Below are 26,671 nucleotides of genomic sequence, written 5' to 3'. Positions count from 1 at the left end.
AGCGCTCTTCCGCGTCATCTCCCGAGTCAGAATCCCCAAAGAGATTCTGACCGATCAAGGCACTATGTTTGTCACACACACTGCACGAACTGTATAGGTTACTGGGAATTAAGCCTATCCGCACCAGCGTTTATCACCCACAAATGGATGGCTTAGTCGAACGGTTCAACCGCACCCTCAAAAACAATTAAAAAATTTGTAAGCAACGACGCACGCAACTGGAATAAATGGCTTGAGCTCCTGTTATTCGCAGTGCTAGAGGTCCCACAAGCCTCCACAGGGTTCTCCCCGTTCAAATTATTATACGGGCGTAAGCCGTGTGGCATTCTAGATGTGCTGCGTGAAAATTGGGAGGAGGGACCTTCAACAAGTAAAAATGAAATTCAGTACATTATCGACCTGCGTGCCAAACTCCACACCCTCATGCACTTAACCCAGGAGAATTTGCAGCAGGCCCAAGAACGTCAAGTCCGCCTGTACGACAGGGGCATGCACCTTAGGGAGTTCACACTGGGAGATAAAGTACTTGTGTTGTTGCCCACGTCGAGCTCCAATTTGATCGCCCGGTGGCAAGGACCCTTTGAGGTCACACAGTGAGTCAGGGACGTCGACTATGAGGTGAGGCGAATGGACAGGGCCGGGGCATTACAGATTTACCACCTCAATCTTTTAAAACTTTGGAACGAGGAGGTCCCCATGGCGTTGGTGTCGGTGGTTCCAGAGAAGGTGGAGCTGGGGCTGGAGGTTCAAAAGGGAAAATTGACATCGCCCACCGCTCCGGTCCCCTGTGGAGACCACCTCTCTCCGACCCAACTCACGGAGGTCGCCAAGTTGCAGACAGAATTTTCTGACGTGTTCTGGCCCCTGCCCGGCCACACTCACCTCATAGAACACCACCTTGAGACGCCCCCGGGGGTAGTAGTGCGCAGCTGCCCTTACAGACTGCCTGAACACAAAAAAAAGTGGTTCGGGAAGAACTCGAGGCCATGCTCGAAATGGGCATCGTCGAGGAGTCCCACAGTGACTGGAGCAGCCCGGTGGTCTTGGTTCCCAAGGCCGACGGGTCGGTCCGGTTCTGTGTGGACTATAGAAGAGTCAACACGGTGTCTAAATTTGACGCGTACCCAATGCCTCGTTGCTTGATCGACTAGGCATGGCTCATTTTTATTTGACACTGGATTTGACAAAGGGATATTGGCAGATCCCCTTGACTCCGCTATCCCAAGAGAAAATGGCCTTTTCCACACCGTTTGGCTTACACCAGTTCGTCACACTTCCTTTTGGGCTGTTTGGGGCGCCCGCTACATTCCAGCGGCTTATGGATAGGGTCCTCCGTCCCCATGCCACCTACGCGGCCACATACTTGGATGATATAATTATTTACAGTAATGACTGGCCACGGCACTTGGACCACCTAAGGGCCATCCTTAGGTTGCTGAGGCAAGCGGGTCTCACAGCCAACCCGAAGAAGTGTGCGATTGAGCGGGTGGAAGTACGGTATCTGGGCTTCCACTTGGGCAATGGGCAGGTGTGTCCCCAAATCAATAAGACAGTTAACCCAGTGATTGCAGCCTGCCCGAGGCCCAAGACCAAAAAGGGGGTGAGATAGTTCCTGGGGCTGGCTGGCTACTATCGTAGGTTTATACCTAATTATTCGGACGTCACCAGCCCGCTGACTGATCTCACTAAAAAGGGGGCTCCAGATCCGGTCCAGTGGATGGAGCAATGCCAACGGGCTTTCTCTGAGGTGAAAGGCTGCATTGTGTGGGGGGCCACTGTTACACTCCCCTGACTTTTCTCTCCCGTTTGTTTTGCAGAAGGACACGTCAGACAGAGGGCTGGGGGCTGTTCTGTCCCAGGAGGTGGAGGGGGAGGACCGTCCAGTGTTGTACATCAGCCAGAAGCTGTCAGTGCGCAAGGGCAGGTATAGCACAATAGAAAAGGAATGCCTCGCCATCAAGTGGGTGCTCCTCACCCTCCGCTATTACCTGCTGGGGCACCCTTTCACCCTCTGTTCGGACCACGTGCCCCTGCAGTGGCTCCACCGCATGAAGGATGCCAACGTGCAGATCACCCGTTGGTATCTGGCACTCCAGCCATTTAAGTTCGAGGTGGTCCACAGGCCTGGGGCGCAGATGGTTGTGGTGGATTTCCTCTCCCGTTGGGGGGGAGTCAGCTGCAGGCCGGACGGCTCCCCGGCCTGAGTCGGGTGGTGGGGGTATGTGGCAGTGGGGGTGTGGCCAAGCGTCAGTCTGTGAATGGAGGGCGGAGTCAGGGAAGGTAAGTGGCAGAATCACTGCACCTGATGTGAGTTAACCTGTTTGTGTGTCTCCCCCAGTGACCGCGCCCTTTAAAAGGAGAGAGAGAGGGCAGAGAATGGGAGCTCTCCCCCAACCTGGACGCTTGTGTGCGTGAGTGAATAGAAAAGCTAAATAAAAGTTTTTGAGAACTCAGTTCTGGTCTGCTGTGCTTCTGTGCTCCACCCACTCAGAACCCTTGCTACAGAGAGGTATTGACACTTCCAGTCACGGTGCTTTGTGATGTCTGTCACCTGCTTCAGTATTTCACAGATTGCCAGTTTCCTAAAGGTAAGGCCTGTTTAATTATTGTTCATTGTAACCAGGTTGTATAGTTGAACATTGTTTTGTGTTGCTGTTAATTTAACGTGCGAACTTTACTGCACTGTAAATCAAAATTAAACTCTATAGTGATTCGAACTCAGTCTGTGTTGTCTTTTTTTAATTTGACTACATCCATGGGAAAGACTGAAGAAGTGGTCGGTCGGTGTCAGTTTCATGCGACTTTCTTCAGTATAATGCTATATACTGTATCTAATGCTCTTTAACATACCAGCTAATCCACTTTTACCAGTTTTCCTAACACCCCCTCCCCCCCCTTACCAAGCTGGCTAGCTAGTAGCGATCACAGAGTGAGGTGAGTAATTATGAGATACGGTTCCGGCATTTTGTGTTCTCAAGTAAACTGTACTCAAGTAATATTTTATTACTCAAGTAGCATGCTGTTAAAAGCAATACACTTTTTTGCTTTTGTACATTTCGTTAGTCTGTCTTTTTGTGACTATCCATCTAATTGCTAGGTTTCAATCACGTGACTTTTCTTAGCGGTTTTACTGGAAGTGAAATAGCTGGTGGTCTAAACGGCTGCCGTAGTGCAAACAACTAGCGATAACTTATCAGAGTATGCTTGTAATCTAGAAGCCACTGCTGGCTTTAGATATATTCAGAAGATTGCTATGTGCAATGGAATCGATCCCTACAGTCTGGGAAAGAAGGATTTGTCATACGATCTTGAAAACTACCCTTTAGTCAAGTTCCCTGACATCTCCAACTATCTGGTGTTGCAGAGATCCTTCTACACCGCAAAACAGATGAAAGCGTGGAAGAGTATGGAGGCTTACAATTTTTTTTGTACGTGGGTGGGTAAATGACCTCGCTATCAAGTAGCTGCCGAATGAATCCTGTATTGTTTTTGTCCGTGTATGCTTTTTTTAAAGCTTTTTGTTCACATCTTGACAACAAAGTGCTGCAAGTTGAAGTGTCAACAAACAACAGTTCGCTTGATTCTCAGTTGTGTTGGCTCTTATCTGTTAGATAAATCATTCACAAAGATCACCAGAAACCCCTTTAAAGAATTGGATCTTAGTTAAACAAGACGGAGAAGTGATCACGGCACTTTGTAACTGTGTGGTTGGGTAAGAATTTTGTTACGACCTTCATGCATATGAACTTTGTGAGGGGTGAGAAGTAAACAAAGAAACAGCTGGGGACTTTAGAGCTTCGTGACTTAAAAAAAGTACTGTAAAATAATGACAGCAAGAAAAGTACTTTGAAAACACTAAGGACATAGCTGAGAGGGAAATACAAACCTTTCACCAAGTGATCACTGCAAACTCGAGCATGCTTCGATTCGGCTCCCTTCTATTTCACTGAGAGGTTCAAAAGCCACCTTTCTCGACGTCTTTTTGTGAAATCCTGTGTTTGTTCACCCTTTTTTATTAGTTCACGGGGAACCCTGAAGAAACTTTGATCAGTTTCACGGTTTGATCAATTCGAACAACCTAAAACAACGCAAGCGTAAGGCATTTTTCATGTGAGCAATGCACCTTCTCCGTAAAAACGCTTTGTCAACTGAGTTTAGCTGGTGGTCTACCAAAAGTTTTGAATAACTAATGAGGCGGATGTGACGTCATGTGAAACCCAGTATGTCATTTAGCCCAATGTTAGCATGTCACACTGTATATCTGAACAGCCAGTATTTATCCTTTCTAATTAATTTGCCTGATAATGATTCAGCCACTGATAGTGTTCATCAGGTGTAAATGAAAAGGAGAACACAATTAATACTCTTAAAGTAAAGGATCTACATCGATTCATGTTAAATGTGTAATTAAATAATATTGACTGGCATTGAGCGGTCGATCAGATATATTCCATTCAGCTAGCATGATACTGAATGAGTTGAAGACGAGTAGCTGAATGGAATATATCTGATATACCATGAAAAAACCAGCCAATGTTATTTAATTACACATTTAACATGTACATTGTCACATATGGGCGCTGTGTGAGATGGCTGCTTCTCCAGTAGCTCTGTAGTTTTTAGCTCTTTAAACCTTTTTTTTCCACCTTTTTTTACTTTTCTGCTCTTCTTATGAAGACAGTGTGTTTAACTATATAACATGGATATATTTAACTTTAACATGCAACCAGGAGCCAGTTTTCTCTCTTATTCGAGAGAGGAGCTGCTGGCCCTGAAAACAATGGGACGAGCCGGGATACGACACCCCATCCCGGCGGAGCTGAGGAGGAAACCCAGGGGCTGCAAGGCTGGAGCTAAGCTAAAGGCTAGGCTAGCGGACAACCGGCGGCGCTACAAACCATCCATTCCCTCTGTTATCATGGGGAATGTGAACTCACTGCCGAATAAAGTCGACGAGCCTTCCGCTCTGAACAACCAGCGGATTTACCGGGAGAGCAGCTTATTTATCTTTACGGAGACATGGCTAACACACCTTGTACCGAATGCTAATGTGGACCTGTGGGGATTCACTGCTGTGAGAGCCAACAGAGACACTAACACATGTGGGAAAAGCAAAGGTGGGGGACTCATCATTTATGTTAACAACCGCTGGTGTAACCTGGGACATATCTCCATAAAGACAGTTTTATGTTGCCCGGACTTTGAGCTGCTAGCCATTAGCCTGCAGCCATATTATCTGCCGAGAGAGTTCAGTCACGTGATCACCATCTGTGTTTACATCCCTCTGAGGGCAGACGCAGCCGCTGCATGTGAGAGGATTCACTCTGTCACAGCAAGGCTGCAGACACAGCACCCTGAGGCATTTATCATCATTTCTGAGGACTTTAATCATGCTACTTTGGACTCTACTTTGGCTGCTTTTTACCAGGCTGTGGATTGTCCAACAAGAAACAACAGGACAATTGACTTGCTGTATGCTAATGTGAGGGATGCATACAGAGTCACACCCCTCCCCCCACTAGGGAAGTCTGACCACAACCTGGTTCATCTACAGCTGAAGTACACCCCCCCTGGTTCAAAGGCAGCCTGCAACAACTAGCTCCATCAGGAGGTGGTCCCCTGAAATGGAAGATGCCCTCAGGGACTGGGATGTGCTGCTTAGCCCACACTGTGAGGACATAGATGGGCTGACACACTGTCTGACGGATTACCTTAACTTCTGTGCAGACGTGGTCTCCCCTGCTAAGACTGTACAGTGTTACCCTAATAACAAGCCGGGGTAACACAGGAAGTCAAAGCTGTCCTCAACAGGAAGAAGGCCGCCTTCAGGAGCAGGGATAGGGAGGCAATGAAAGAAGCACAGCAGGAGGTAAAATGCTGTGTGAGGGAAGCTAAGGACAGCTACAGGAGAAAGGTGGAGCAGAAGCTGAAAGAGAACAGCATAAGGATGGTCTGGGAAGGTGTAAAAACCATCACAGGCCACAATTCAAAGACTAGAGTAATTGAGGGGACAGTGGAGAGGGCGAATGAGTTGAATGACTTTTTTTCAATCGGTTCAACCAGCCCACGTCCCCCCCACCCTCTCCCTCACTGCAGCCATCTCTCCTTCTTCCCTCAACACACCTCCCCCCAGTCATCACAGCAGCCCCCTCCTCCCCCTCCTCCTCCACCTCAACACAGACTCCTCCATGCATTACTGCAGACCAGGTCAGAGGTCAACTGAGGAAGCTTCACCCCAGGAAAGCAGCAGGCCCAGACAAGGTATGTCCCCGACTGCTGAAGACCTGTGCTGCTGAACTGGGTGAACCACTCCAACGCATCTTCAACCTCAGCCTGCAGCTGAGGAGAGTGGAAGACATCATGTATCGTTCCAGTTCCCAAAAAGAATCGGCCCAACGAGTTGAACGACTTCCGACCGGTGGCACTCACTTCACATCTGATGAAGACGTTGGAGTGGCTCTTCCTCAGCCTCCTCAGACCCCAGGTACAACATGCCCAGGACTGTATGCAGTTTGCGTACCGGGCAGGTGTCGGTGTGGAAGACGCCATCCTCTACACCTGCTACACCGAGCCCACTCGCATCTGGATAAGGGAAATGGCACAGTGAGGATCCTCTTCTTGGACTTCTCAAGTGCCTTCAACACCATCCAGCCCCTATTGCTTCAGGACAAACTGAACAGGATGCGAGTGGACCTCTGCCTGGTCAACTGGATCTCCAGCTACCTCACTGACAGGCCTCAGTACGTCAGGCTGAAGGACATCACGTCTGACACTGTGATTAGAAGCACCGGAGCACCCCAGGGCACGGTGCTGGCCCCTCTTCTCTTCACCCTGTACACCGCAGACTTCTGCTACAACACAGAACTGTGTCACATTCAGAAGTTTGCCGATGACACAGCCATCGTTGGGTGTATCAGTGACGACAGAGAGGAGGAGTATAGGAGCCTGGTAAGGGACTTTGCTGTGTGGTGCAACAGGAACCATCTGCAGCTCAACACCTCGAAGACCAAGGAGCTGGTCATTGACTTTGGGAGGTCCAGACCAAGGTCATGAACAGTTCTGATCGAGGGAGTCGAGGTGGAGGCTGTGGATTCCTACAAGTACCTCGGGCTGTGGCTGGACAGCAAGCTGGACTGGACTTGCAACACCAAACACTTATACAGGAAGGGACAGAGCAGGCTATACTTCCTTAGGAGGCTGCGGTCCTTTAACATCTGCAGGAAACTCCTGTGGATGTTCTATCAGTCTGTGATTGCCAGTGTCCTGTTTTACACCGTGGTGTGCTGGGGGGGCAGCACATCCTAGAAGGTCACATCCAGGCTGGACAAACTGATCAGGCAGGCCGGCTCTGTGGTCGACATGAAGCTGGACTCTCTGGTGACGGTGGCAGAGAAGAGATCTGTGGACAAACTATTGAACATCATGGCCGATGCCAGTCACCCTCTGCACACCATCATCAGCAACCAGAGGAGCCTGTTCAGTGACAGAATGCTCCTTCCCAAGTGCAGGACAAATAGACTTAAAAACTCCTTTGTCCCTCACACCATCAGACTGTACAACTCCTCTCTGGGGTGGAGGAGAGGTAACAGGAGGACAGAGGATGGGAAGGAGCAGTAGCCTAGCCTAACAATAAGCAATACCGGACAATGTGCAATATAATGTGCAATATAAAGTGCAATATCTCTCCTGCTGCTGCTCCCCCCTCCCCCTCCTTTTACCCCTTCCCCCCTCCCCTTCCTCTCTTCCCCATATCTTATTCTTTTTATATTTGTATATGTAAATACTTAATTTATTTTAATTTATCTAGAAATTTTCTCTATTTCTTTTCTCTGTTTATCTGTAATGATGCTGCTGGAATCTTAATTTCCCTGAGGGAACCCGCCCAAAGGGATCAATAAAGTTTTATCTAATCTAATCTATACTATACTGTATAGTACATAAACAGAACAGTAAAATACAGTTGTGTGTACTTATAGGTTATGAATGCTCATGGAAATTTTATTATGGATCTTTGAAAAGTCATGGAAAGGTTTTGAAATTTTGTCCATGAAAATGTGTGGGAACCTTGCAAGTAAATTGTCTCTGATTTTTCTAAAACACTGATGTAAAATAGGTTGTATTACATGCAAAAGCTACGACAGCCCCAGGTTTTCTTGTCCAAAGTGTTGGAGGTAATTTGAGAGATGTTCAGTGTTGTTCACCTTCTTTGGCTGTGCAGTCCAAAATACATGACACTGTTGTTTCAGGATGCTGATGAAGACCGCGTGTTGCAGGACCTTGCTGTCCAAGGGATGAAAATTTACAGTATCAAGATGACTACGTCAGAGGATCCCAACTACATCGGCATCGTGGTCGAGGGTGTGAACTTTCTGACTGCACTGGGTAACTTTCTAAGGGCTTGCTCCATGCTCGTTGGGTTGGCATATGTAGTGAATCTTGTCTATCCCAAGGACCTCAGGTACATATGTGAAGTCTTCTAAAAACTCTTCCTTGAGCAGGATGTTCAGAGCTCTCCCCCAAAGTCAACAGCCTCAAGAGTAAGCTACTAGCTTAAAAAAATTGACCCTTGTGGAATGAAAGGGACTGTCAAAACATGTTCATGGTTACCTTCAAGGCTTTGTTGAATGTGTTGTTAATTGTTGTTCAGGTTGTCATTGAGGCAGGGGCGTAGCTAGGATTTTTCAAAGGGGGGGAGGGGGGTCACACACTGACTGGCAGCCTGAGTACATACCTGCAGGTTTGTAAATGAAAAAATACATTGAATATATTTGAGAAAGGTGGCACGGTGGTGTAGTGGTTAGCGCTGTCGCCTCACAGCAAGAAGATCTGGGTTCGAGCCCCGTGGCCGGCGACGGCCTTTCTGTGCATTGTTTGCATGTTCTCCCCGTGTCCGCGTGGGTTTCCTCCGGGTGCTCCGGTTTCCCCCACAGTCCAAAGACATGCAGGTTAGGTTAACTGGTGACTCTAAATTGACTGTAGGTGTGAGTGTGAATGGTTGTCTGTGTCTATGTGTCAGCCCTGTGATGACCTGGCAGGGTGTACCCCGCCTTTCGCCCGTAGTCAGCTGGGATAGGCTCCAGCTTGCCTACGACCCTGTAGAACAGGATAAAGTGGCTAGAGATAATGAGATGAGACATTTGAGAAAATAACGCGGTCTTTGCATCATTCTTTCATTTCATGTTGCGAGCTGTTGAGATATCGGACAATGATTAGGCCAAATCCGCTTTATCTGGCAGTGTATGCATAGCGGCTTGACATCTTACCCTAGTCAACCGATGCAGATCTCTCTATTCTTGTTGTCTTACTGCTCATTGGCCAAAATGTTTCGAAGTAAAAGGCGTCGTGGATGACGAATGGCAAAGATATCAACGAACTTGTCAATGTCGATCATTCTGCCATAGAATATGTTCATCATCGCCAGTCCTGACTGCCGCTCTGTGGTCATGGTGCTTCGCAGGTACGTCTTCAGGTGTTTTAATGTACTGAAGGACCTTTCACACTCCGCCGAAGTAACCGGCAGATTACAAAGGATGCAAAGGAGAATGTTTATGTTGGGGTAGAAAACTGGATCACGTTCTCTAAGAGTGGTTGAAGTGCTGGTTGGAAGGGCTGATTTGTCAACTTCTGACCATTTATTACACCAACAAAGAAGCTCCACATCAACCACATTTGGCGAAACTAGGTCTACTTTATAAATACGAAGACTTGGGTGGCTTAATGTAATAGCAATCAGCTGTTCTGAATCAAACTGTTTGCACATTCGTAAACTAAGTGTTTCCAGATCTTGCAAATAACTATGGTTGCTTAGAATGTTTGTGGCAATTACATCATTTACGTTGCGGCAATACTCTAAATGCAACTCTTTCAAATGCACTAAATGTATTACAAAAGAAATGTCTTCTACGAGAAAGTTTGTCGACAAATCTAAAATAAGAAGGTTTGAGCAATTTCCCAATGTTTGTGTAAGATTGAATTTACTAAACTGAAAGGTGAAATGTTGTTCAAAATTGCCGTTAAAATGGAGATGGTGAAAATGAGTACAATGCCTCTCAAAAATGCTCTTAAAACTATGGATGGTGTAGAAAGGAGGACATCTTGTATCTTCTAACGTGAAACGTTTCCATAACATGGCCATGTGAGATAGCTGCAGCAGCCTTTTGCAGGTACTCGACAAGCTATGGAACACTGCCGAGAGCGGTAGGTGCTTCATAATCTTCAAGATTATTTCATCTGGCAAATCAAGAATGCCTACATGACCAAAAAGAATAGTATGGTCAGTAAGCTCAACCAATGTTTTGGGCTAATTCTATCAAACTAAACAACAGTGACCATAGCATAAGTAAACCAAGCTCACTCACCAGCAACTGCCGCTTGGGTCGGTGTTTCTTGGTCTGCCAAAGGCGATGATGCATCTTGTTTTGAGTCTGTTTTATCATAAAAAATTGACTGAGTACTAGAATAGAACTATAAAAAATATGTAACAAAAAATAAATAACATTGCTAGTTTTAGGCAGGGGCTCAGGTGGATAAGGCGCCATACCATAAATCCGGGGACCCGGGTTCGATTCCGACCTGAGGTCATTTCCCGATCCCTCCCTGTCTTTCTCCCGTTCATTTCCTGTCTCTACACTGTCCTATCCAATAAAGGTGGAAAAAGCCCCCAAAAAAATCTTAAAAAAAAAAAAGACTGCAGCTACACTGGCAGCTTGACCATGCTTTCTAGTGCGATCATATTGCGCTTGCACAGAACTGGGTTTTCACACCCAAACCACAGGCAGTCCATACAAGGGTATAGAAACCCTAATGAGGCTGAGGTGACAATCTAGTTAGAAAAATTACAGTGGACACTTTTCTAATATTCTTATGTGGCTATTGAAAAAATTTATGGTCCGACAAAGGGGGGGGGGGGGTCACAGGCACCCCAGGACCCCCCCAAGCTACACCCCTGGTACAATACTATACATGGTTACTGTCTTATAGCCACTCTGTGTATTTTACTGTTGTATTTTGTACTTGGAAAATGTTGTATTTCCATGTTTTGATGCAAATAAATGTTTACCTGCTGTTCCTTTTATGCCTGTTGATCTACTGACTCAACTTAAGTAAGCTGTGGTACCAAAAACACGATATTATGTAGAATAGAAATTTTGGCAACAAAGTGACATGCAATATTATTGAATAGTTTTAAAGTCCTGTGATACCAATTAAAACTGTTATTTAAACAATGACTTTAGGTACGGATATGAAAGAATAGTAATGTAAACATAGTGAATTAAGCAACAATGTGCTAAAATATGAGTTGATATAATTTATTTTAGTCAGTGAATCCAAATCCAGATAGGTCAAGGTTTTGTTTTTTTTATTTGTCATTTCAACCATATACAGTTGGTACAGTACACAGGTAAAACAAAACTACATTTCTCCAGGACCATGGTGCTACACTGAACATCACAGGATTGCAAGTCAACATATTACAACATAAAGTGCAACGAGTGCAACACTGCAGGCAGTAAATGACACAACAGACAATAAATGGACAATAAATGACACAAACAACATAAAGTGCAGAAACAAGCTGCAGAGCTGAGTGTGCATACTGAGGAGGTAGTGTATGAAAGGAAATAAATAAATGTAAACCTTGTGTGTGCGAGAGACATTGTAAGGCAATAGTGCATTATTGTCCACTGTGCAAAGATTGCAGTGTGAGGTGGTGTGTTCAACAGTCCATGAGAATCAGTCTGAGTTGAGGAGTCTGATGCCATGAGGAATTGAAGTAGTGTATGAAAATGGAATAAATAAACGCTGTGTGTGAGAGAGAGAGAGAGAGAGAGAGAGAGAGAGACATTGTAACCACTGTAAGCAATAGTGCATTATTGTCCACTGTGCAGAGATTGCAGTGTGAGTGGTGTGTTCATCAGTCCGTGTGTTATCAGTTCAGTCCGTCAGAGTTGAGGAGTCTGATGTCATGTGAGAAGAAACTGTTAGAGTCTGGCTGTGAAGGCCCGAATGTTTTGGTACCTTTTTCCAGATGACAGGAGGGTGAAGAGATTGTATGAGGGGTGTGTGGAGTCGGCCACGATGCTGGTGGCTTTCTGGATGCAGCGTGTGGTGTAAATGTCCATGATGGAGGGAAGAGAGACTCCGATGATCATCTCCGCTGTCCTCACTATCCGCTGTAGGGTCTTGCGATTCCTAAACCAGACTGTGATGCAGTTGTTCAGAATGCTCTCAATAGTCCCTCTGTAGAATATTGTGAGGATGGGTGATGGGTTTTCCTCATCCTCCGTAGGAAGTAGAGGTGTTGCTACTGGGCTTTCTTGACTATGGAGCTGTTGTCGAAGGACCAGGTGAGGTTCTCTGCCAGATGAACACCAAGGAATTTGGTGCTCTTGACGTTCTCCACGAGCAAGCCATCAATGTACAGTGGAGAGTGATCACTCCGTGTTCTTCTGATGTCAACAACCATCTCTTTTGGTTTTGTCCACATTCAGAGACAGGTTGTTGACTCTGCACCAGTCCAATAGCCGTAGCACCTCCTCTCAGTATGCTGACTTGTCATTCTTACTGATGAGGCCACCACAGTCATGTCATCAGCAAACTTGATGTGGTTCGAGCTGTGAGATATTTAGTAAGCTTATGTTAATTTCACCCTGATAACTGGTAAATATAAATATCACCCAGATATTTTGTAAATCCAAATTATCTTTGCTCAGATATTTAGTAAATATAAATCTGTTTTCCTTGTGAAATTAATTTATATTTGCTAAATATTTTTGGCATTCTGACTCAGGTGTGAGTAAGGTGACAGGTTTTATGTTTCATCTAATTTAGGTAATTAAAAAAATATTTGGCAACAGGGCGGCATGGTGGCGTAGTGGTTAGCGCTGTCGCCTCACAGCAAGAAGGTCTGGGTTCGAGCCCCGTGGCCGGTGAGGGCCTTTCTGTGCGGAGTTTGCATGTTCTCCCCGTGTCCGCGTGGGTTTCCTCCGGGTGCTCCGGTTTCCCCCACAGTCCAAAGACATGCAGGTTAGGTTAACTGGTGACTCTAAATTGACCGTAGGTGTGAATGTGAGTGTGAATGGTTGTCTGTGTCTATGTGTCAGCCCTGTGATGACCTGGCGACTTGTCCAGGGTGTACCCCGCCTTTCGCCCGTAGTCAGCTGGGATAGGCTCCAGCTTGCCTGCGACCCTGTAGAACAGGATAAAGCGGCTACAGATAATGAGATGAGATGAGATTTGGCAACGGGCACATAGGAAAGTGTATCAGACATGAGACCTCGTGCTGCAAAATCTTTTTTACATGATCCACAGATAGTATTTGTATCTCTGTGTGTGTGTGTGTGTGTGTAGTGTGTATGGCTGCACACAATGGCAGAAATTAGTTTTGGAGGTTAAGCGCTTGCTGCACACAATGAATACGGCACAACGCGTCACCCGCTTCTGCCGGCTCCAGCACTGAACGTGAAAGCGCCTAACACAAGCTTGACCCTTGACGGCGCTTCTGACTTTTGTTTCCAGATCGTAGGAATTGCTCTGTCCCCCAGATGTCACTCAAATCCTTCTATGTGAATTTGCATCACAAATGTATCTTTTTCAAAATGTATGGAGCAGACACCAAACTGTCCTGTCCATGCAAATCGAACCCATTCATTCCTTAAGTGTCCTGGTGACTGGGCTATAATGGATCAAAATTCCACTTTTTTCGTCGGTTACACTTGAACAGCCTTGAACGATACACCTCTTAGGAGACATGCTTTGGTTTTAATTTTGTTTTTGAATTTAAAAAAAATTTAAAAACGTGCTACACTTTGCAAAGCAGATGAAGCCAGAAATGCTGCAAACTTTCAAGCGTTGATGATATGATGTCACTTCCATTGAATTAACAGTAACTCACCAGGAACGCATTCGTGTAATGACGAACTCAAAGAGCCAAACTTTACCGGCTAAAAAGAACATGTTCTTGGTCTCATATTAAAATACAAATTAGACAGTAAACTATTTAACATGTCTAGTTTTATAAGGTATAATTTTCAGGAGTGATGTCATTTTCGTAAGACGAGCACATTAATAAAATCTGTAGAGAGAAATTTTAAAGATTTTAAAAGAAAGTAAAAGTAAAGATTAGCCACTACCTTAGTTAATGTTAACTAGACTAAATAAGATTAACCGCTACATTTATTAGTTCATTCATGAGATCATATTAACAAATAGGTTACTTAATGTTAGACAAGGGCGGCACGGTGGTGTAGTGGTTAGCGCTGTCGCCTCACAGCAAGAAGGTCCTGGGTTCGAGCCCCGGGGCCGGCGAGGGCCTTTCTGTGTGGAGTTTGCATGTTCTCCCCGTGTCCGCGTGGGTTTCCTCCGGGTGCTCCGGTTTCCCCCACAGTCCAAAGACATGCAGGTTAGGTTAACTGGTGACTCTAAATTGACCGTAGGTGTGAATGTGAGTGTGAATGGTTGTCTGTGTCTATTCTGTGTCAGCCCTGTGATGACCTGGCGACTTGTCCAGGGTGTACCCCGCCTTTCGCCCGTAGTCAGCTGGGATAGGCTCCAGCTTGCCTGCGACCCTGTAGAAGGATAAAGCGGCTAGAGATAATGAGAGATGAGATGTTAGACAAGTAAGATTAAACATTACTGTATTTAGTTAACATTAGCTGGCTAGGGTTAACTGTTACCTTACTTAGCTAATTTTAGCTAGCTAAGATTAACCACTCTTCTTCCGGTTACTCCCGTTCGTTCGGGGTCGCCATAGCGGATCTGTTCCACATATTTGTTTTGGCATAGGTTTTACACTAGATGTCCTTCCTGACCCAACCCTCCCTGAACTATCCGGGCTTGGGACCGGCACTAAGCATGTACTGGCTTGTACAACCCCAGGGGCTGGGGATTTTACCTAACTTGCGTGTCTTTGAACTATGGGGGAAACCCATGCAGACACGGGGAAAACATGCAAACTCCACGCAGAAAGACCCCCGGCGGTCATGAGGTTCGACCCCTGGCGGTCATGAACTTTCTTGCTGTGAAGAAAGCACTGCACCACCGTGTTGTCAAGATTAACCACCGCCTTACTTAAGACTAGCTAGCTAAGATTAACAACTAGCTTGCTTAATGTTAGATCACTAAGATTAAACGTTAACTTATTTAACATTAGTAAGCTAAGATTAACCACTAGCTTACTTAGTTAAGTTTAGTTAGTAAAGATTATTTGCTGCCTTTGTTATTATCATTATCTAGATAAGCTTAAACACTACCTTAGTTAACATTAGCTCGCTAAACTGAATCACAACTTCACTCGACCTTTAAAACCTCTGTTGTGTTCTTCGTTATTAACTTGCTAACAATGTTTGCCAAAGTACCACATTAGATCGCTGACTGCTGTGATATGAGTTAAAATTAACTTGATTTTATGAGAAAAAAATAATGTGACATTTTATAGGTTTACTGTCATTAAATAACTGTGCTTCAAATAACTTAGTATCAGTTTAGTTCCACTTTTAAATTATTTTATTTTATATAATACTCCAAAAATTATCTTCAGGTGTGTGGACCATAAATATCTATAAATATCAGTATATTTGTACTGTTCATTTCTTTCTTTCTTTCTTTTTTTGGGGTAGAACGTCGTATTTCATGCTTTCAATTCTTAAGTTTCTTAATAATGTTAATGTGCAAAAATGTTCAAATTCTTTTGTATTAATCAATATTTAGGATTTAAACTATCAGATAAGCAAAATAAGCAAAATTAACATCTTAAAACATAGGATTAGAAATAAATGATGTTTACTGCTGTGACTCATCTGTGAATAAATACATAAATAGTCACACAAATGTCATTTGATACATCAATTTATTAAAAAACAGCAAATTTCTAATGCTTTATGTTACATGGGAACAGACCGTGAATAGATCAGTGTAGAACCTGCGTCACTCAGAACCCGACATCCTGCATCCCAATTTTTGGACATCAACCATTTCAACATTTTGAATATTTTTTCTACCAAAATCAGACAGAAAGTAAATACCAGAAAAAATATTTTAACAAAAATCCATGATACATTTTATTGCTAATAATTCTAGCTTTTTCCGAACATGACTGAGTGTTAGGTTTATTTTTCATTTACATCATCAGTGTTTCCTTTCAGGCTTTCCTTCAAATATAAACCTGACGAGTGCTTTTCCCCCAAAAAACTAAACCAGGCAAAGGAAAATGTCACCCTACAAAAATGTATCCGTACATCATTTCAGCTGTAATTCAGCAGTGAATTTATAAAGAAAAAGGAAAAAAGCATCAAACAGTACCAGGATAAAATGAGAAATAGGATAAAGTGATATTACATAAAGCACTGATATTAAACATCTCTGACATTCTAATATAGATTTCAGCATTTTCAGACCAACAAGCTAATCCAAAATACAGCTATAGAAAAAAAATCCCTTTGCAAAAAAATCAGTAATAATACTGTCGCTTCCAAATACAATGACAAACCAGAAGTGTTCTGTACAAACCGATAAATAAATCCGATCAGGATAACATGTGTCAAGCATCTGATTTGGAGTTTCACACACACACACACACACACACACACACACACACACACACACACACACACACACACACACACACACACACGGCGTTTCTCTGTTAGATAGTTATTCTATAACAACTCAGGGCTCAACAATTTACATTAAAAAGTGCTTTACATTACAATAATAAAAGTCAGTAGAGTGGAAATTTATTGTACCAAACACACATTAGACGAGATCAGACTTTAGACCAGGTTCTGGGTTTTCACTGGTGTGATTTTTAAAAATCATTTTTATTGTAATGTTCGTGTTTTGGAAACATTCAACAAATTATCATAAAAAAAGTGAATAAACATGAATATACTAAAAAAAACCAACTGTAAAACTTGTAAGAAAAAAAGCAACAGTAGAAATAACAGTAGCCTGTCATTCTGTAAATAGAATTACAATAAAATGTACATTAACAAATATTATTATAATATTGTTTACACATAAACTCCAACTCCAGTCTCCATTTATATTTCATATTTATTTCATTAATATGATAATTCACTATATATTTTTGCAACTGTTTAGTTTCCAAACAGCTTTGCATATACTTGCTGAAATATCATTAAATAAGTCATAAAATGGAAAATTGCTTGGAGTCAGGTTTGGAAGCATATAAATCATTGTTAAAATGCATCATTTTATTGTAACTGCATTTACACAATTATACGCCAGTGTAACTTATTGTACGATAATCATTTTTACTGCTAATCAACTTTTATTCTGTTCTTCTACTGAATTTATTTTGCCTGATTTCAGTTAAACAGCAGCTTCAATTTACTCAAAAGGTCAAGAATAAATCGTTAAAACACACATTTTTAAACATTAATTCGAAATGGACTTGAGATATTTTAGCTCTGTATCAGCCGATAAAAACAAATCAGAAATCTGAGGAATTTCACATAAATAGGTGTGAAACTTTCCGCGCTACCAGGAAACTCAATATCAAGTGAAGGACTCATGATGAAAGCAATAAATTTAATTAAAATTCAAACGTTAAACATGAACTTTTATGAATAATACAAAAAAACGAGACGAGACATTTATCACAGTTTTATGTTTGTGTGAAGGTCAAATCCCAAAAGTAAAGGTATAGACATGCAGAAACACACACACACACTCTCTCTTATGGTTTATTTATGGAATATAACGGGTCGTATGGGTGTGACGTTTTGCTCTAGATAGTGCCTGTAACGTGACCTGAAAGTAAAAGTGACCTCTAATCTGTTTCGATACATTTTTACGTTTTCACACATTTTTACATACTCGCTGAAACTTTTTGTCCTGATTCTGTTTGATCTTTTCCATTTCTTTCTCTTTTATTTCTCCTGTCGACACATTTCACGTCTGTGTCACGGCACCAACAGCTCAATGATTCTGATTGTGTGATTCGTCTCTGAACATCAGACAGTTTATGTTTTAAACATTTAGCTCTGCTTTTTATTTCACTCTCTGCTTTAGTAAACAGGCTTATCGAAGTCCAAAATCAACCCTTTATTAATTAATTAATTAATTAATTAATTAATTAATTTTTATAGTGACTCAACCTTAAAAAGTGGATTAAGATGCTGCAGAAATCTAACCCAATTCATGTTATTAAAATATTTAATATCGTATTTCATATTAAACTTTATTGTATTTTTTGAACTTTATTTCAAATCTTTGAGTTGAAGCAAAAAAAAATCTATTTCTTTTATACACCATGATTCTCAAAAATGATTCAGAATTTATGCACAAAACATCATAAAATGTCATTGAAAAAAATGCATGTTTTGATAAATTTGTGTTATGAGTCTTAAATATTCACGTGTGTATTTGTTATTTTTTGCTTCTGAAAGTGTAAATATTATAAACATTTAAGTCGTAGCTGAAGAGTGAAATTCATCCTGACAGCTCAAACTCAAACACATTATTTTACTGGAATAAAATCACAAAAAAAATCAAGATGCATAAAGAATTAATTTATAATAAAAATGATTGAATTGAGATTCTTATACCTTTGAATTAATGCCTTGTCTGAATTAGAGAGAATATTTTATTAATGATTATGTGATGTCATGATTGAATATAAACTTGACTGAAGGAAGGAAATGAGGTAGGTTTAGAGGAAGCCCAATGCACCAAACTCATTCCTTTGTTGTTACGCAATCCGAGAAAAAAACAGAAATCACATCTGCGTTGCATGATCAATTTTATTAAAGGATTATTAAAAAAAAAAACCGAACATACACCTCTAACACAGCTCTGAAAGTCACAGCTTCAGACTGGTGGGACTTCGTTCAGGTTCGAGCTAAAACCTCGTCCACCACACATCAAAACTGATATCTCATGGTCTTTATTGCACTGAAGCAACGACGTCCAAAAAGCTAAAATCCATCACTTGGGATCGTGATATAATGAAGAGAAACAGAGCTTTATTTTCCCCAAAGAGTTCCCAAAATTCTGTTGTAATGTACTGTAGAAAACATCCACACATTCGGATTCTCTTAGATACTGTGTGATGTTTTTCGTACTGATGGATAACGAGGACACGCGCGCACACACACACACACACACACGCAAATGGAAATACACTGAGAACATACAAACCATACATAAACCTCTGTACAGTTACAGTGTGATGAAATGCAATAACAAAGTGGTCAAATAAATTCATGAAACACACACACACTTCTCCACACAATTGTTTTATCAATCCAACAGCAATAAATTGTGTTGAAAGTGTCTAAACAGTTACAATATCGTTTGTTTTCGCCCATCTCCGTCATCAGTCCTGTCCGTCTCTGCTCTCCTTCTAAAACACACGAGTCATGATAAAAACGAGAACCTCGCAGGTACGAGCCGTAAGGAATTCTGGGTACAGGAGGTGGTTGTTCTTCTCTTGGCGGCCGGAGCTTTGTGTGGATGTGAGATGAACTTCGGCTCTCTGGAGCGGCTCCTGGCCTTTATTTTATTTGATTAATTTATTTTCTAAAAGTATTTACTCTTAAACACGCCCTGTGGTTCCACACACTGTGGGTTCTTGTCGCCCCATCACTTTAGAAAAACAGAATACGTCCACAGAGACAATGTGTGTGTGTGTGGGGGGGTGTTGGGGCCTGTGGGCATGGGGGCAGGTGTGTGGGCGGGGTTTACCAGTTCATCATGGAATTTCTGTTCAAGGTCATGAAGAAAACTTGGCTACTGCCTCCTGATCGGACTGAGGCAAAGAAGACCTGCCAAAGAAAAGGAGGTAAACAGATGAGACTTTTACTTACTCGAGACTTTTCTAGAGTCCATAAAATATTTTTAAAAACCTCCTCTCTCTACAGTATTGTGTTTTACCCTTATATTCAGAGTTAGTACTGAAATTAAACACTTTAATGGTCTGAATGTGGAGCCCAGAAAACCCGGCTTCAGCAGGGGCATAACCCGACTCTGAACACCTGGAACTTTCCCTGCATTAATACTGAGGATTAAAACTTTTGGACTTAAGTCACTGACTTTACACCAAACCCACTGGACGAGTGATTTTATTGGATGTCCACCTTGTCATTTCTCTCAGACAGAAACTTCAGTCGCTGAGCTCGCTTGTGCATGAAAACTCCGTCGAGGTGTCCCGTCTCCACAGAACGGATCTCGATGGCTTTCTCTCCCCATCCCATGATCTGGTTGGAGTGGATGTAGGCTGCAGGGAAAATACAGGGAGGAAACAGGACACAGGACATGGGACAGGACAGCGATGACTCTCAGAGCAAAAAAAAAACACCACAGGACTGTGAGAAAACCCCCCGCTCCTCAACGACTTCTGACGGCCAACAGCAACCAGAAACTGACCCGAACCGGTACCGTGTGGAAAAACACCAGCTTGCTCATGACACCCAACACCACCAGGAGGTCATTATTGCAGCAGTTTCTGAAGCAAAAACTTCTGAAAACTTGTCGTCCTCCAAATGTGCTGTGATAATGGTGGCATATTTATTCTCTACGCCGAGTAAAAAATGAAATATTCCACATGTTTTGTACTATATTCATAAATTAAATGACTTTAATAATTAAACTATGCATGTTAATAATATTGAATAATTAACGTTTGACTTCTCTAAGCAGGCAGATCAGAAGAGATTCAGCCTTTAATATCAGAAGGATGAGTTTCCTTCTCTGTACTTATTGTTTTGAATTTTCATTTGGATCGATTCAGTAATCTTTCTGAAAGAGTGATTTGATGCCAACTGCTTGGTCTGAGCACAAAATAAATCCCAACATTCACATTCTTCCAAGACAAAGACGAGAACGAACATCAAAAAGCGAAAAGGTTAATCGTACAGACCCACGACACAAATATAAATCATAAGCATGAGCATTATTAGGGATAATTAAAGACAATTTCTAAATCAGCATCTTTCATTTGTCTGATGAGATCTTCAGTTCTCTAATGGATCCTTCACTTTAAACACACACACACAGCACTGAGGATCCATTCATCATGCTGCAAGGCTAAAAGATGCATTGGAGGTTTGAAGTACAGGAAATAGACACTCGGGTATTTTACAGAGTCACACAAAAATATGAAAATGAAACAAAGCAATTCTTTAACTAGTGAATGTGGTGTTAGTTCATGAATAAAAACAACATTAACAAGACATAAAAGCACAACGGAATGAATGACAAATACACTGATACACACTGCATTACAGCTGGGAGGGGTGAGCAGGGCACAGGAGGGGCAAAGGAGGGCACATGGGGGGGGGCACTGAGTCTAATTTGAGTGTGAAGGAAAAGAGTGAAGCTCCAGAGTGACTGACTCCCGGGTTTACTCTGTATGAGTTCAGTGGTGTTTATGATTATTCCTTGTACGAGATCCTGATAAACTCTATTGTGAATTCTATAGTACACTCTGTGATAGTATGTGTGTGAGATTATACGATGATCCTCTAACGATACACCTGCAGCTAATTTAAAGAACATTACTATGTACGAAGCCATTTACGTCATCAATCAGTGTGATCCTGACATCAGCTGGTGCAGAAAACTGCCTCGCATACGTACACACACTCTTCACAGTGAGCTCGAGGTCATGAGATTTTTTCGATGCATTAGCATGCATCCTTTATATTTTTTCTTCTCTGCTACTGTATCTGTAGCTGTCCCGTGAGTTTGCGGTCATCCTGTTGGTGGATTTTAGATGTGCTCTGAAGCAGCACTCGACACTGAGACTTGAATCACAGATTTCTCTCACTGACACTTTGCTGTCGTAACAGCGCTGATGTGAGCGCAGCATCTGGACAAAATTCATACAGAGTAAACCCAGCTTAAGGAACAACACGCAGGAAGAGAGGTGTGTGTGTGTGAGACTAAAAGAAGGACATGCAGCCAGTGGCACCAGATGAACTTCAGCTGGAGTGTAAACACTGAAATTTGTAGTTTCCTTTAGAAGTGATAGATCACGACTACTGTTTCTCATCTGAACTAAAAAAAAAAAAAACTCTGGACAGGCCACACCCACAAACAACAATAGTGGTCCTTTACACTTCCACAAGTGCTCAGGGTTGAAGTGGTGACCCTGGAGCTGTGAGGTGATGCACTTCCATGTTAATGACTGATATTTTAATTGTAAACAAATGAACAATAGAAAAATATGATTCTGTACAGTAAAGCAGTGAGGGTTTGAACTTTATCTGTTCTGCTGAAGCTGTTCATAACAACGTGCAAGAAACAAGCAGCTGATGAACTGCATGGAAGTAAACGGTGGTGTAATAAACTACAAACACACTTCAGTTCATCTGGTGTAACTGGCTGCTGGTGGTCTGGGGCAGGTTCCAGTAGCACCCGGGCCTCAGGGTTCTGAAAGGAGACGGGATCATTTTTGTGTGCCAATGAAATAAACAACGACGACCTACCAACAGAGGTGGGCATCTCTCCCCATTGTAGCACCACGTCTTTAGTGATTCTGCCGTAAGTGTTCACATAGACTCCCTCATCTTCATAACACAGAAGCATCTCCATCCCGTCGGTCTTGGGGAGCACCACAATGGCGTGAGGGGTGACACTGCCCTGAATCTGAGGGAGGAACACGGGGAAGGGAAGGGAAGGGAAGGGGTTTGGGACCGTCAGCCTCGGGTCACAAGCACGAGTACAAAATTAGCTGCAGGAGACGTTTTTTTTTTCACGCTCGCTCGGCAGGGTGTGAGAAACTGCTGCAACAATAAAGTCTCCCAATAACAACTGACCTGCTCTCTCTCTCTCACACACACACACAAACACACACACATACACACACACAGACATGGAAGTGCCAAAACTTTCTGCTTGTTCTGGTTCACTTTATCACATGGTTTTTGTTGGTCAAAGGTCGTAGATCGGGGAAATGTTTTGCTCCGAGCAACGTTACACAAACACAACAACATTAATACACACCATAGACTTCATAAGAAAGTATTTTACGTGCACTGTATAATCACTATCATTCAGATCAACTCCAAAACTATTGGCACCCTTGGTGAAAACAAACCCATGATATTCTGAACTTAGGCATCTGTGGAATTTTTCTGCAAAGATCTGGTTTTAAAAATTTTCCCACCCCTACAAATAACACCGCTGAGCATCTGACATGTTTGGAGATACGTGTAGATGATCTTGGTTCACTATTTCATGCAGAACATTTTCATTCTCTTGGATATTCTCAGGCTTGTACATCAGCTTCAATTTATATCACAGGGTTTCTTATAATTCAGAGGTGCCAATAATTTTGGGGGAAAGTAGTTTGTCCAAGGAGAAAACAAGTGTGTGTCCTTTGTCTTAAAGGATGCAAATAATTGTGGCTTCGAAATTATTATTATTATTATTATTTATTTTTTATTGCTTCATGACCATCATTAACATTAAAAATCAACTGTAGTTCTGAGTCCTTGTGAGAGAGGAAGAGGACAAGGAAGAGGAAGCGTCTCGTCACAGGCTGAGGAAGAGGAAAAGCTGCTCCGCTCAGCTCTCCATCACTTACGTGCGATGGGATGTAGATATCGTACGGGTTCCCCGAGTCGACATCTATGACATGAAACCCGACGCTGGAGCCGTAGATGACCTTTAACCTCTGACCTTCCTCTACGGTCAGATCCACCAGCTGAGGCTTGTGCTGCAGATCAGTGAAGGACTTCAGAGAGAGAAACAGAAACATCAACAACCTGGAAGAGCACTTCATCCTCATAAACGCTGATAATGTCAGGCTCTGTGCATCTCAAACTGGAGAACTCTATAAATATAACTCACTCTGAAACAATACGACTCGTTCACAATGATCTGACGCTTTAATATACCGATAAACGTGTCATAAATAAATCTTACTGACCTTGAAAGCCATGAATTTGTGATATGGTTTCGGAGCCCAGGCGTAAATCTCCACCGAATTCTTCAAGGCAATGACCAAGAACTTGATCCTCTCATATTTCACTTTCAAATACAAAAACACCAGCATGAGTTTAAATATAAATATAATAAATATGACTGTGGTGTGAGACTTATATAGAAAATTATTTAGAAAATATCAATGTTATATCAACGTTCTGGACAGAACGTACCAACTTTGTAATGAACGCAGCCCTCCAGATCACCCACAGTGGTCCAGCCCTGCTTCTTCTCCACCTCAGGGTCGTTGTGGAGGATCCGGTTCCTAAGCCATGACAGGTAGTAAACCCTCAACTTGTTCTTTTTGCCTGGATTAAAAGAGATAAATGGTGTCGTCATTTTAGTCATCGCCATCTGCTGATGTTAGTTGCAATTAAAAACGTTGAATCGTTCCTCAACTGCCTTTTAAGGAAAAGGGGTGGGGTTATGTTCATATTTAAGGCAGAGTTAACTTATGTGCCAGAAAAATGTAAACAGATCCATTGGCAATATTATTAAATTATTATTAAAGTGCAGAAACTTTAAAGCTGTACCGCCTTTCAGATTTTTCAAGTTTAGGTCATAAAAAGAATTTTCCCCAACACCTAATTATTTTTGTTTAGTGGACCAAAAGCGACTGAATTCAAATCACAGGTTATTTTTTTAAATAGAACAATTAATGAATTTAGGGCCACATGGCCCTAAATTCTCTGCTATTTTTTCCTGCTTCACCGTGACACAATACAAGATACTACGTCATGCATCACATGGTGGGCTTTACCCGTTCGCGCAAGGCATTGTGGGATACAAATTTGAAACAGGACAGAAGGACGTGAGTGTGCGAATGAAACGTGAAAGACTGACTACAGTAACAGAACATGAGAAGAAAAGACGTTATGTTGTGAAGGAAAGGAAACGCAGGACCAAACTAATAGATATCGGTCGTCAGCGAGCACCTTGGTGTGATCAGCTGCTTGTTTAGCGACAGAATGATGGAACTGTCAGTGCACGGTTAAAGGTAAACCTGTAGATGGCAGTAAAGCAACACTGTGGATGCCAGCTGCCGTAAAACCCAAAAGAAGAAAGTAAACCTGCGCATACGCACTTCCTCTGTCTGTGAGCGATTTCATGCACATTATTTGCTTTAATCCCCTCAAATTAAATAACTTCCCAGCCACAGAATGGTCTCATATTTTGTGAGATATTACAGAAATAAACATATATCACAATGACCACATTTCAGAGGGAACTAAATTTCACCGATTTTATGAAATCAAAAGGCCGTCTAGCTTTAAATTGTGGATTTTACAAGACAAATAAGTATGAACTGAGCAAAATCGCCTTTACTGGTCTTCTTTTTCTCACCGGAGATGGTGACAAGAACATTGAGGCCCTCCAGGACGTCCATCTGCTGAAAGCGCCGGCGGTTGATGAGGTTGTATACTTTCCCCTGACCGCTGCGGTCCAACAACATCAGTCCATTTTCAGTCCCAACCAACAGGTTCACGCCTACAGCACACAGAGGAAACATCCACACCCTTATTACACTGAGATCCTGAATAAACAGTGTGTGTGTGTGTGTGTGTGTGTGTGTGTGTGTGTGTGTGTGTGAGAGAGAGATACAGTAAAATACTGAGTGATAGGGTGGAGGGATGAAGCCGAGTTACTGTTCCACCCTGAAGTTGATTCATTTCCTCCAACAGCATGTCCCTGAGTGTTTTATTCTTCTTACACATCAGCAATTTACCAATGATTACAATTTATTATTTATTAAAGAACAACACATCATGTCAATGTTGTGGAATGTCAGCGAAACAAGTCATTTCCTGTTGTCACTTATGTTATAAACACTTGTTATACACAGCTATAAACACTTGTTCCCTCACCAGTCTCTCTTAAATTTAATAACACAAAAAAATCACTGCTTGTTCCATCATGTTCCTGTAAACTCCTCTGTCCTGAAGACGTCAGAAAAATTAAAGTTCCAGCTTCTTCTCTGACTGTTACAAAGCGCTGACACTGGAGACTCCTTCCAGAAACATTACATAAACACAATTCTCCTTGCAGAAAATGTCACCTTATTGATGATGACACACGTATTCAACTTGTTTCTGTGAGTTTAGGTTTCGGATATGAAACAGGTTGTAATTTAAATCAAGATTTCATTCTGAAATATTTTTATCAGATTTTAAGCTAGAATTATTCCCCGTGACGCTAAACTGAGATTTGCGTGATGAGATTTGCGAGGTTGTAACTCACCCCACAGAGCTGCACACAGGATCTCGGAGTTAAAGCGCTTTTTGTATTTGCGGATCTCGGGCGTGTCGCTGTGCGGCCGGATGTTGGTGGGATTGACGTTGACGACGGAGATCTTCCGAGCCTCATTGAGCCGAGCTTGTTCTTGTTCCTGCTCATGCCTCAGCAGCTCGTCAACTGAGAGAGCTACGGCCAAGAAGACACAATTGAGTAAATAATACAACTCCACTGAAGCGTATCGTTCAGATTTATTCTTCTGTACTGATTCTCATTAAAGCGCTCAAGAACCTGCTGCTGAGTTCTCACTGTTTTCTTCAGTCGGTGAAGTCTGGTACACTCGCGGATCCACGAACGGGGTGAAGGAGGCTTTAGAGCCGCTTCCATACTGTCCATAAAAGACCGGCATAAAAGATACACACCTGTTATTCCGGCTAAAACTCCTGACAAAGCAACACAGCTGTATACAGTGAAGCACAGTAACACC

At 42.6% G+C, this 26,671-nt stretch overlaps 1 protein-coding gene across 7 annotated transcripts in view; it reads right to left on the bottom strand.

Moving 5' to 3' along the window:
* Positions 1-15,830: 15,830 nt before the first annotated feature.
* The window catches only part of tnikb (TRAF2 and NCK interacting kinase b), a 91,175-nt gene continuing 80,334 nt past the window's right edge, over positions 15,831-26,671 (bottom strand). For 5 of the 7 annotated variants that reach the window (XM_060899674.1, XM_060899679.1, XM_060899676.1 and 2 more), the window contains 7 exons: positions 26,476-26,572; positions 26,191-26,373; positions 25,297-25,440; positions 24,126-24,260; positions 23,897-23,997; positions 23,552-23,701; positions 20,151-22,611 (listed from right to left, as the gene is read on the bottom strand). In XM_060899674.1, coding sequence (XP_060755657.1) covers positions 22,159-22,611; positions 23,552-23,701; positions 23,897-23,997; positions 24,126-24,260; positions 25,297-25,440; positions 26,191-26,373; positions 26,476-26,572 — 1,263 coding nt within the window. In that variant the 3' untranslated portion in view covers positions 20,151-22,158. Of the gene's footprint in view, positions 19,788-20,099; positions 22,612-23,551; positions 23,702-23,896; positions 23,998-24,125; positions 24,261-25,296; positions 25,441-26,190; positions 26,374-26,475; positions 26,573-26,671 lie in introns of those variants that run through there. The other 2 variants (XM_060899675.1, XM_060899680.1) reach the window with 1 other exon arrangement.

The sequence above is a fragment of the Neoarius graeffei genome, chromosome 19, assembly GCF_027579695.1.
Source record: "Neoarius graeffei isolate fNeoGra1 chromosome 19, fNeoGra1.pri, whole genome shotgun sequence".
In the NCBI taxonomy this organism is placed as follows: Eukaryota; Metazoa; Chordata; class Actinopteri; order Siluriformes; family Ariidae; genus Neoarius; species Neoarius graeffei.
This window is presented reverse-complemented; position numbering and strand designations above follow the sequence as displayed.